The sequence below is a fragment of the Grampus griseus genome, assembly GCF_964374135.1.
Source record: "Grampus griseus genome assembly, chromosome: 9".
Classification (NCBI taxonomy): Eukaryota; Metazoa; Chordata; class Mammalia; order Artiodactyla; family Delphinidae; genus Grampus; species Grampus griseus.
In genome coordinates, this window is record NC_139003.1 from 48,060,796 (window position 1) to 48,073,006 (window position 12,211).

The 12,211-nt window shown below is 37.8% G+C and overlaps 1 protein-coding gene across 1 annotated transcript in view; it reads right to left on the reverse strand.

Annotated features, from left to right (window-relative positions):
- The window catches only part of TAX1BP1 (Tax1 binding protein 1), an 88,503-nt gene that overhangs the window by 8,030 nt on the left and 68,262 nt on the right, over positions 1-12,211 (reverse strand). Inside the window, exons 15-16 of the mRNA XM_082661957.1 lie at positions 5,540-5,723; positions 5,035-5,183 (exon numbers count right to left, since the gene is read on the reverse strand). Of these exons, the coding sequence (XP_082518083.1) occupies positions 5,035-5,183; positions 5,540-5,723 (333 nt within the window). The remainder of the gene's footprint in view (positions 1-5,034; positions 5,184-5,539; positions 5,724-12,211) is intronic.

The window sequence follows — 12,211 nt, forward strand, 5'->3', positions numbered from 1 at the left end:
TTTTGTGCTGCAAAGGATACCACCAAAAGAATATAAAGACAATCCACAGATGGGAAAATATTTGCAAATCATTTATCTGCCAAGGGACAAATAATCCTATATAAAAATGGCCAAAGGACTTGAATAGACATTTTCCCAAAGAACATATACAAATGGTCAACCAGCACATTAAAGATGCTCAATATCATTAGCCATCAGGGAAATGCAAATCAAAATCATGATGATATGCCACTTCTCATCTACTAGGATGGGCTATCATCAAAACAACAGACAACAAGTGTGGGAAAAGATGTAGATAAACTGGAACTCTTACACGTACACACTGCCAATGGAAAAGGAATCATGCAATTCTTCAAAAGGTTAAACATAGAGTTACCCTATGACCCAGCAATTCAACTCCTAGGTATATAACCAAACTGAAAAAGGTATTCAAAACAAAAACTTGTACATAAGTTCACAGCAGCACTATTCACAAGAGCCAACTGTTAATCAACAGAGAAATGGATAAGCAGAATGTGGTATATCCGTACAGCACACTATTCAGCATTTAATAAAAAGGAATGCAGTACATTCTTCAAGCTAAATATGCATGTATGCTAAAACATGGATGGATCTTGAAAACATTATGCTAAGTGAAAGAAGCCAGTCACAAAAGACCTCACGTTATAAGATCTGACTTACATAAATGTCCAGAATAAGCAACTCTACAGAGACAAAGTAACTGCTGAACGGTACAGAGCTTCTTTTTGTGGTGAGGAAAATGTCCTAAAATTGAATGTGGTGATAGCTGCACAATTCTCTGAATATACTAAAAACCACTGAATTGTATACTTTAAATGGTAATTGTATGGTATGTGAATTATATCTCAATAAAGCTGTTACCAAAAATTACCTTTCTAAGATGATCTGAACATTAGTAGGCAGAAAATAAAAATAATTAAAAGCATTTCTTTAGCTAAAATCGTTAGTCACAAATATTTAAATAGACTCTACTGTATATGAAAGGCATTGTACTATATGGTATAGAGAAGGTAAAATTCAGCATTAAGAGATGCCAACCAGGGACTTCCCTGGTGGTCCAGTGGGTAAGACTCCACACTCCCAATGCAGGGGGCCTGGGTTCGATCTCTGGTCAGGGAGCTAGTTCCCACATGCATGCTGCAACTAAGAGTCCACATGTCGCAACGAAGATCCCGCATGCCGCGACTAAGACCGGGCGTGCCTAAATAAATAAATATTTAAAAAAAAAAAAACAAAAAGAGATGCCAACCAGAGATACACAATCAGCTAGAACAAAGTGTGTATTAAAAAAAAACAAAAAACAGAACATATAGAATTCATGTAATCTTTTTTTTTAAATTTATTTTATTTTTGGCTGCGTTGGGTCTTTGTTGCTGCACACAGGCTAGTTGCGGTGAGCGGGGGCTACTCCTCATTGCAGTGCACGGGCTTCTCATTGCGGTGGCTTCTCTTGTTGCGGAGCATGGGCTCTAGGCACACAGGCTTCAGTAGTTGTGGCTTGTGGGCTCTAGAGTGCAGGCTCAGTAGTTGTGGTACACAGGCTTAGTTGCTCTGTGGCATGTGGGCTCTTCCCGGACCGGGGCTTGAACCCATGTCCCCTGCATTGGCAGGCATATTCTAAACCACTGCGCCACCAGGGAAGCCCCTCATGTAATCCTTTTGATGATGTCTAATTTATCTATTTTTTCCTTTGCTGCTTGTGCTTTTGATGTCATATCTAAGAAACCATTGCCTAACATCACAAAGATCTATCTCTATGTTTTCTTTTGAATTTTATACTTTAGCTCTTATATTTAGGTTCAATTTGAGTTAATTTTTGTATATGGTATGAGGTAGAAGTCCAATTTCATTTTTTTGCATATGGATATCCAAATGTCCCAGCACCATTTGTTGAAATGATTATTCTTTCCCCTTTGAAATGTCTTGGGGGACTTCCCTGGTGGTGCAGTGGTTAAGAATCTGCCTGCCAATGCAGGGGACACGGGTTCGATCCCTGGTCCAGGAAGATCCCACATGCCGTGGAGCAACTATGCCCTTGCGCCACAACTACTGAGCCTGCGCTCTAGAGCCTGCACACCACAACTACTGAAGCCCATGTGCCTAGAGTCCATGCTCTACACCTAGAGAAGCCACCGCAATGAGAAGCCCACGCACTGCAACGAAGAGTAGCCCCCGCTCACCGCAACTAGAGAAAGCCCACACACAGCAATGAAGACCCAACACAGCCAAAAATAAATTAATTAATTTTAAATAAATGTCTTGGCAGTCTTGATAAAAGTGAATTGGCTGTAATTATATACTACTTTTGTAAACAGAAAACATACTGGTTATATTCAAAGTAAAATTTTAAAAATAAGACAACATATGAAAAATGGCAAAATTTAAGAAAGGCAAAAATTCCATGTGTCATGACAATGGGAAACAGGCCTTGATTCTTTAAAGCAGTGATTCCCAACAATTGTGGAGTCATAGCCCCTTTGAAAACCACAGATCCTTCTGAGAATAAAAACTAAAAAACTCATGAGAAAAAAATGTAAATACAAAAATTGTCAGTCTTCAATTGGGGGGTTCATAGTGAAGGATTCATGTGGAAAGCCGCAAACTACACATTAACAGAATGTGTGAACCTCAGTCTTTCAGAGATAGAGGAGAAAGGAAAGAAGTAAAGCTAGTCAGGTGAAAGGGAAACACTATACAAAGGCATAAAAACAACTGGAAAGTGGGATATGTGTTAAAGGAAGAGAAAGTAATCCAACCTTGCCTGATGGGCCTTAGGAAGCTTAGACCAGTGCAACTCAAATTTTATTAAGCGCATGATCACCGAAAGACTTTGTTAAATGCAGTCTGATTCTCTGTAGGTCTGGAGTGGAGCCAGAGGTTCCTTATTTCTAACAAGCTCCCAGGAGATACCAATAGTGTTGGTCCAAAAATGATGTTTTTGTGTAGGAAGAGTTTAGACCATGGTTCCAAAAACTGTGCAGGAGGCTACTGAGATGCTAAAGGTGCCATTAACTGAGAAAGTTTGGGAACCTGTGGTTTAGCCACTTGGTAGGCTGATAGGTGGTAAAACCACAACTTCCATAGCCAAACTGATGAGGCTGTACGCTTACCAGCTGTATGACTTCAAGCAAGCCAGGTAGTCTGTCTCTGTTTCCTCCATTATAAAACATAGTAATAGTTTCTACCTCATAGGACAGCTATGAAGAGTTAATATATTTAAAGTGTTAAGCATTAGCTGTCCAATAAAACTACAGAAATGTCTATTGCCATCACTATCATCATAATTACAACTATGAGGTGAAGGGGAGTGAGACAGAAAGTTTTTGGTACAGAAGGGAGGAGATATGGTAGGTGTGACTGAAGGGGGCTGGAAGTGCAGCCGCTTCAACCCCAACTGAAAGGCACTGGGTCCCAGGCTGTTAAATACTTCCAGGGCAAAGAGCCAGAGAAAAGGAACAGGTCAACTCAGAGCTGCTTTTTATATTCTAACTAAAACTACTTAACTAAAACACTTCATTTACAAGTGATTTTTGTTGTTGTAATGACAAGAATTTTTAAAAAAAAATAAGGTCTGAATGTGCAAGAAAATTAGTTTCTAATGTGAAAAATCCTCTGATAGCAAAATACAATTACCCAAGGTGTGCCTATTAAGACCCCTTGCATCTCATTACCAAATCTAAGCATGTCAGCAAATGAGCACAAGACTCTAACACTGCTTCTCATGGGTTTGCAGGAGGGCAAAGCACACAGATCAGAAAGAACACTCTACTAATTAAACTGAAGCAGATGACTACAGAAGAGAAGAGCTTGTCACATGTAACATCTGTGCCAAGAATGATCAGATTAAATATGCAAAATGTGAAGTAAAGGTGTGATAAAGCAGTAAGATGATACTCTAGACTTCATATAGGCTACCAAAGTTCTGACAGTTTTCCTAATTATTCCCAGTAATGGATATAGGAGGCCAAAAGGCAGAAGAGAGAAATACATTTTTCTCCATTATGGGTGTTGAGCACTAGGGCTAAAATCATGCCTGTCTGAACACTGATCAGTTTCTGCAAAGGTTAATAGCAATTAAATGCAGCAAACTAGATTAAATGAGAAACAGGTCATGATACCGCTGTACTTGCAAAGAGCATGATAAAGCATTTCTTTTAAACACACCTTAATGACCAGAAAATCCAAAAAGCTGCTATGAGGAAAAGGATCTATTAAATGGTGAAGAAATCTCTTAAATGAAATAAAAAGAGTGCCATGCCATGTAAACTGATTCAATTATCATCAGTACTGTACTGCTGAGAGATTAAATACTAATGATGTCTACAAGAGTATTTCTCTGAAAAAGAAAACTATGATACACACACTTCTTCCTTTTTCTTGCTAAAGATAACGAAGAGTCCACTTTATAACTTAAAGTGGGATATAAATGCAAAACTGAAAAGATGCACACCAAAGCATAACACTGTCATTAACGCTTTGCTTCTTGCAACCTGGTACATCTACAATCAAAAGAATATAGTAAATTACTCTGTGATAATTAAGATTAAACTATCTGTGACTACAGTTAATACTGTATTGTATATTTGAAAGTTGCTAAGAGAGTAGATCTTAAAAGTTCTCATCACAAGAAAAAAATTATAGCTGTATGATGATGGATGTTAACTAGACTTGTTATGATCATTTTGCAATATACACAAATACCGAATCGCTATGTTGCACACCTGAAACATGTTATATGTCAATTATAGCTCAACTTTTAAAAAATTTTTAAATTAAACTATCTTATAACTACAATATTCTAAGGTCATTCTCTCAATAAATCCTAAAGTATAAGTCTGAAGCATATTAATGGTTGATTTTTCAAATTTAAATACAAGCAGATTTTTCAAAAAATCAAGTAAGCAATCATGTGCACACACGAGCATACACATTCTCTCTTTCTACACACACATAACTCTCTACACAGGACAAAAAATAAAAGGGACAGGCTCAGAAAATAGAAATTCAATTTACTTTACTATCCTCAGGGTCTTCTAAACCATCAGGTCGACTTAGATTTCGGGCAGGCTGGCTGCAGACAACATTATCTTCCAGTCCCCAAGAGGGTACTCTCACAGGTGGCCTTTGGATTTCATCTGGGTAAAAAGCACCATCTGCTCCATCTGAAATAAAAATTTTGGAAGGGTAGGGTAAAAACCTGGTACTAAAATTAGAATCTCCGTGTATAGCTATGATGAACAGAATATAAAGAACCACTTTAGTGTATCCAAAAAATGTCTTTTTTTTAACCCAAATGATCTTTAAAAATAAGAACTATGTGCAATAAGCAAATAGACTCCTCATTCATGGTGTACTGCTTCTAGATGAAGCCAGTTAGTGTTAAACATTAAAACTACTTATTATAAAGCAAGATTTCTATTAGAGTTGATCATAACCAACAGTTCTCTAATCCCAGGAAGATACAAACAAAAAAAAACCTCCACATTCATCTAACCCCAACCAAAAATATTTTAATAACCTCTTGTTTCCTGTGTTGCATAAGGATTACCAAACTGCAGAACTGGTTGTGTATCTGGCACTGCAGGAACATGACCATTTTGCTCTGAGCTTGTGTTGAAACACTGTGAGATCTGCTGAGGACTCTGGGAATTCTGATCCTCCAATTTCCTTTCTGCTTGATTTTCTATACTCCTTTTAAGTTCCTAAAATTAACAAAAACAAAGGTGAATAAGCAACCAAATATTTTTTAACAAGAAGAGCATTAAGTATTTAGCCAAAATATAACAATAAAATGACTTCCCTATTATATTTAAAGTACACAGTTGGAAAGGCTGGTTCTCAACTTCTCATAAATGTCCCTTCCACATCTAACAAAATCAGAAAGCAGGATAAAGCCCAATATATTTTCAAATTTATTTGTGCCAATAAAGTACCTTTTTTATTGCTAATTGAGAGGAAATTGCGAATCTCTTACAACTTAGCTATTAGTAAAAATCACAAGACAAAAAACAACTCAGACTGCTTCCCTGGTAAACTCTATCGAACATTTTAAAAAATACTAATCTTGTATAAATTCTTTCAAAAACTAGAGGAAAAAAAAGTCTCAGCTTACTTTACAAGGCCAGTATTATCCTGATACCCAAACCAGTGACATCACAGGAAAACGGCAGACCTCAACTGCAGACCCTCACGAATACTGATGTAAAAATCCTTAACTTAATTAAGAAATCAAATTCAATATTAGAAAATAATACATTGGGACTTCCGTGGTGGCGCAGTGGTTAAGAATCTGCCTGCCAATACAGGGGACATGAGTTCGATCCCTGGTCTGGGAAGATCCCACATGACGCGAAGCAACTAAGCCTGTGCGCCACAGCTACTGAGCCTGCGCTCTAGAGCCCGTGTGTCACAACTAAAGACCATGCCTAGAGCCCGTGCTCCGCAACAAGAGAAACCACCACAATGAGAAGCCCTCGCACCGCAAGAAAGAGCAGCCCCTGCTCGCTGCAACTAGAGAAAGCCCACACGCAGCAACAAAGACCCAACACAGCCAAAATTAATTTAAAAAAATCATGACCAAGTGGGTTTTATCACAAGAATGCAAATTTAGTTTAACATCCAAAAATCAATGTAATTCATCACACGTTCATAGACTAAAGGAAAAAAGCATACAATCATTTCAATAACTTCAAGAAGAAACATTTTATAAAATTCAACAGGCATCCATGATTTAAAAAAAAAAAGACATCTATAAAAACGTACAGTGAATCTTTTTTTTTTAATTTTTTTATTTTTACCATCTATTTCTTTTTTTTTTTTTTGGTAGTACGTGGGCCTCTCAGTGTTGTGGCCTCTCCCGTTGCGGAGCACAGGCTCCGGACGCGCAGGCTCAGTGGCCATGGCTCACGGGCCCAGCTGCTCCGCGGCATGTGGGATCTTCCCGGACCGGGGCACGAACCCGCGTCCCCTGCATTAGCAGGCGGACTCTCAACCACTGCGCCACTAGGGAAGCCCTACAGTGAATCTTAATGGGGAAAAATTAAATGGTTCTACCTAAGATCAAATATTAAGGCAAAAATGTCTGTTCTAACCACTTCTATTCAACATTATACTGGAGTTTCTTTTTTTTTTTTTAATTTTTTTTTTTGCGGTACGCGGGCCTCCCACCGCTGTGGCCTCTACCGCTGCGGAGCACAGGCTCCGGACACGCAGGCTCAGCGGCCATGGCTCACGGGCCCAGCCGCTCCGCGGCATGTGGGATCCTCCCGGACCGGGGCACGAACCCGTGTCCCCTGCATCGGCAGGCGGACCCTCAACCACTGCGCCACCAGGGAAGCCCTTAATATTTATTTATTTGGCTGCACCGGGTCTTAGTTGCAGCACTCGGGATCTTCGTTGCGGCGTGCAGGATCTTTTAGTTGCTGCATGCGGGATTTAGTTTCCTGACCAGGGATCAAAGCCAGGCCCTGTGCACGGGGGAGCACAGAGTCTGGAACATCAGGGAAGTCCCTATACTGGAGGTTCTAAACAGTGTTAAGATTAAGGCAAGATTAAGATTAAGGCAGACAGACTGGAAAGGAAGAAGTAAAACCATCTTTACTCACAGATGATATCATCATAGAAGTGGAAAATCCTAAGGAATACACTAGAACTAGGAGAATGAGTTAATTTAGCAAGGCTGCAGTATATAAGGTCAATATATAAAACCAACTGTACTACCATATATCAGCAAATGAAATTTTTTAAAATTCTATTTATAGTAACATTCATAGATAAAAATTAAATACTGAGGAATAAATTTAGCAAAAGATGTGCAAGGTCTATAAACTAAAAGCCGCAAACATTACTGAGAGAAATTAAAGAGAGCCTCAGCAAATAGAGAAATATACCACATTCGTGGACTGGAAAACTTATTTTTATGCTATTAATTCCCCCCAAATTGATCTACAGATTCAATGCGATCCCAATCGAAATTCCAGCAGGCTTTTGTATAAACTGACAAACTGATTATAAAATGTACATGGAAACACAAAGGTCCTTGAACAGCCCATTTTTAAAAAGCAGAACAAACTTCAAGACTTACACAATCTGATTTCCAGACTTATTATAAAGCTATAGTAATCAACTGAGTACAGTCTTAGCCTAAGGATAAACAGACCGGGGGTAGGCAAACTTTCCATAAAGGGCCTGATGGTAGATATTTTCAGCTTTGTAGGACACATAGTCTCTGTCACAACTACTCAAATCTCTCTCTGCTATTGCAGTCATAGACAACACCTAAAAATGAATGGGCATGGCAATATGCTTTAATAAAACCTTATTTACAAAAACAGGCCACAAGTCAAATTTGGATGTAGGCCTTAGTATGCTGACCCCTAATATAAATCAATAAAACAGAAAAGAGATCCCAAAAATATACCCATACTCTTGTCAATTAATTTTCAACAAAGATGCAGAAGTAATACAATGGAGGAAAAACATGTTCTTTTAAATATATGATGCAAAAAAACTGGATATCTGCATACAAATAAAAAAATTTTAACTACATATCATTCGTTACACAAAAATTAATTTTAAGTAGATCATAAATCTAAACCTAAGAGCTGAAACTATAAAATATACTGGATTAAAAAATAGGAGAAAATCTCTGTAACCCTGGGTTAGGCAAAAATTTCAGATAGGACACATACAGCATGAACCATTAAGAAAAATATTGCTAAACTGTACTACTTCAGAATTAGAAGCTTTTGCTCTTCAAAAGATAGTATTTTTAAAAATGAAAAGGCAAACCACAAATTGGGAGAAAATATTTCCAAAATATATAACATAGAAATTGTATATTTTTTAAAACTCTTAAATCCAAAAAAGATAACCCAATAAAGAATCAGGTGAAAGATCTGAACAGACACTTCACAAAAGAATATATATGAATGGCCTGTAGGCACACGAAAAGATGTCGAGCATCACCAGTCAGTCATCGGGGACTATCTGGAAAAAATGAAAACACTAATCTTAAAAGATACATACACCCTAATGTTCATAGCAGCACTATTTAAAATAGCAAAGGTATTCATGGAAGTAATCCAAGTGCCCATTAACAGACAACTGGATTAAGAAGATGGGTGTGTGTGTGTGTGTGTGTGTGTGTGTGTGTGTGTGTGTGTGTGTGTGTGTGTGTGTGTGTGTGTGTGTGTGTGCCCACGTGTGCACTTGATTCGATAAGTCAAAGACAAATACTATATGTATGGTATCACTAATATGTGGAATCTAAAAAATAATATAGACTCACAAATATAGAAAACAAACGTGGTTACCAAAGGAGAGAGGGGAGGTGGGAGGGACAAATTAGGGGTATGAGATTACAGATAAAAACTACTATATACAAAATAGATAAGCAACAAGGATTTACTGTGTAGCATAGGGAATTATACCCATTATCTTGTAATAACCTATAATGGAATATAATCTGCAAAAATACTGAATCACTATGCGTACACCTGAAACTAACACAATATTATAAATCAACTATACTTCAATTAAAAAAATTTTTTAAGTTTAACATTAAAAAATAATAATTAAAAAAACTAGTCGTCGGAGAAATTAAAACTAAAACCACAACGAGGTAACCTGACACACTCACTAGAACGACTAGAATTAAAAACTGACAATACCAAGGGCTAGTGACTGGAATGCTCACACACTGCTGGTGGGAATGCAAAGTGTACAGCCTTTTTGGAAAACAATCTGGGTGTTTCTTAAAAACATACACTTATATACCATATAAGCCAGCAATTCCCTTCCTAGGTATCTACTCAAGAAAAATGAAAACACATGTCCACAAAAAAAAAACTTGTAAGAGAATGTTCAGAGCAGCATTACTCGTAACAGCAAAACATGAGAAATAATTTGAATGCCCATCAGCTGGTAAAAGGATTAACATCTATCAATTAGTGAATAAATTCTGTATGACCACATTTATGTGAAATGCTAGAAAAAGTAAAACTACAGAGTAACAGAAAGCAGAACAGTGGTTGTCTGGGACTAGGGGTAGCTGGAGGAATAGACTACATATGAGCATGAGGGAACTATGTGCAGAAATAAAACATTCTATAGTTTGAATGTAATGGTAGAGAACTATATGTATTTGCCAAAATTCATCAAATTGCACTTAAAATGAGAGAATTTTATCATATTTAAATTGCACCAGGGACTTCCCTGGCAGTCCAGTGCTTAAGACTTCGCCTTCCAATGCCGGTGGGGTGCAGGTTCAATCCCTGGTCGGGGAGCTAAGATCCCACATGCCCCACAGCCAGAAAAACAAAACATAAAACAGAGCAATATTGTAACAAATTCGAAAAAGACTTTAAAAATGGTCCACATCCAAAAAAAAAAAAAAACTTGAAAAATTAAAATTAAAGAATTCAACCAAAAATATTACCAAAGATACAAGGATGAAAATTTTCATCTGTAAAGTAAAATTCAGCTGGTTTTGCTGATTGTCATCCCTTGGGAGTAGAGATGACACTCTACGTTAACAAATTTTTACCTATAAAATGACCTTAAAATAGAGTAAGTGGTCTTCAAATAGAATAAGTCATTATCATTGAAAGCAAAACTGGTAAACATGAAAAATGCACGTCAATTTAGGTTTGAAAAGAGAAATGGGAATTAAAAGTTCTTCCGAAGTACGTGAAAAGAGTACAGAAGGCATATGAAATATAACATATTGCAGGATTGGGAAGTGAATGATTTACTTAGAACACAGGATGCATGTTAAGAGTAGAAGAAATGCAGCTAAAAACACAGGTTGAAGGGCAAATGTGCCAGATGTGTCATACAGTTTACTACAATGGGCCTAACAGTTCTTGAACAATAATAACACACTGAAATGGTCCTTAGCAACGTTAATCTAGCAAAACTATACTGGGCACAGTTGAAAGTAGAAACAAATAATCAGGGGGGCAGCATGACATGGTTGATTGGAGTCAGACCAGAATTTGCTCATCAGCTCCAGCACAAATAACCCTGAGGAACTTACCTTTCCCAGGCCTCAGAGTACTGAGAAATGAGGGGAGTGTTTAGAACACAGCAGGCCCTCAATGGATGTTCCCTCATCTCCTGTCAAGACTCAAAAACCCCTGACATACCACTATAATAATTCAGGATGTTTAAGTGGAAATGTGCAGAGAGAAAAAGGGAGAGAGTAAATTTTTAAAATATTTCAAAGATGATTCAAGAAAAGTGAAAAAAGGGCATGAAAGCAGCAAAAGAGTTAAGAGACGATAAAATACTTCTACAAAAGTGTAAGCAGGGCTTCCCTGGTGGCGCAGTGGTTGAGAGTCCGCCTGCCAAAGCAGGGGACGCAGGTTCGTGTCCCGGTCTGGGACGATCCCACATGACGCCGAGTGGCTAGGCCTGTGAGCCATGGCCGCTGAGCCTGCGCGTCTGGAGCCTGTGCTCCGCAACAGGAGAGGCCACAACAGTGAGAGGCCCGCGTACCACCAAAAAAAAAAAAAGTGTAAGCAAATCAATTTAAAGGAGCATGGTTAAGTTCTTCTGTAAGCAAACAATAAACTACTTAAATGGAGTCAAGGATTTCATCAAAACATTTATGCATGCACTGATAGAGCCAAGGAACTTCATGGAGAATTCCAACCTAATAGAGTTTCCTCTAGGTTCATACTCCACTCCACTACCATCAAAGATGAAATAAATCCTCTGCAAATAGTATAAGGGTAAGAAAAGGAGGAATAAGCAGCTTTGATTCCTCATGGGGTAAACTGGAGGCAGGGTGAACAGAATACAGGAACATGGACAAAATAGTTATGATTAGGTTGTTTGGCAAATTAGAAGACTGAACTCTTGACTTAGAGAAGATTCTTAAATTTGTATTCACAATGCATGCCTCCCCACTCCAAAAGGATCCATGTTTAGAATTCAGGAAATCCATAAACTTAGATGAAAAAAAAAAAGTTTATATCTTTTCACTAACTTCTAACTGAAATTTAGCATTTTCTTCAATTATGAATGTAGGCAAAAAAACACAGCAACAGTTGCAGTACTTTTAATTTTGTCACCCACAAAACATCACAGATATACTCAAGACACCTTCCATTAATCATTTATAAGTATATACAAATATTACTCTTCTATTCTTAAAAAGGAAGCAGATCATCTGGAAATATGAAAT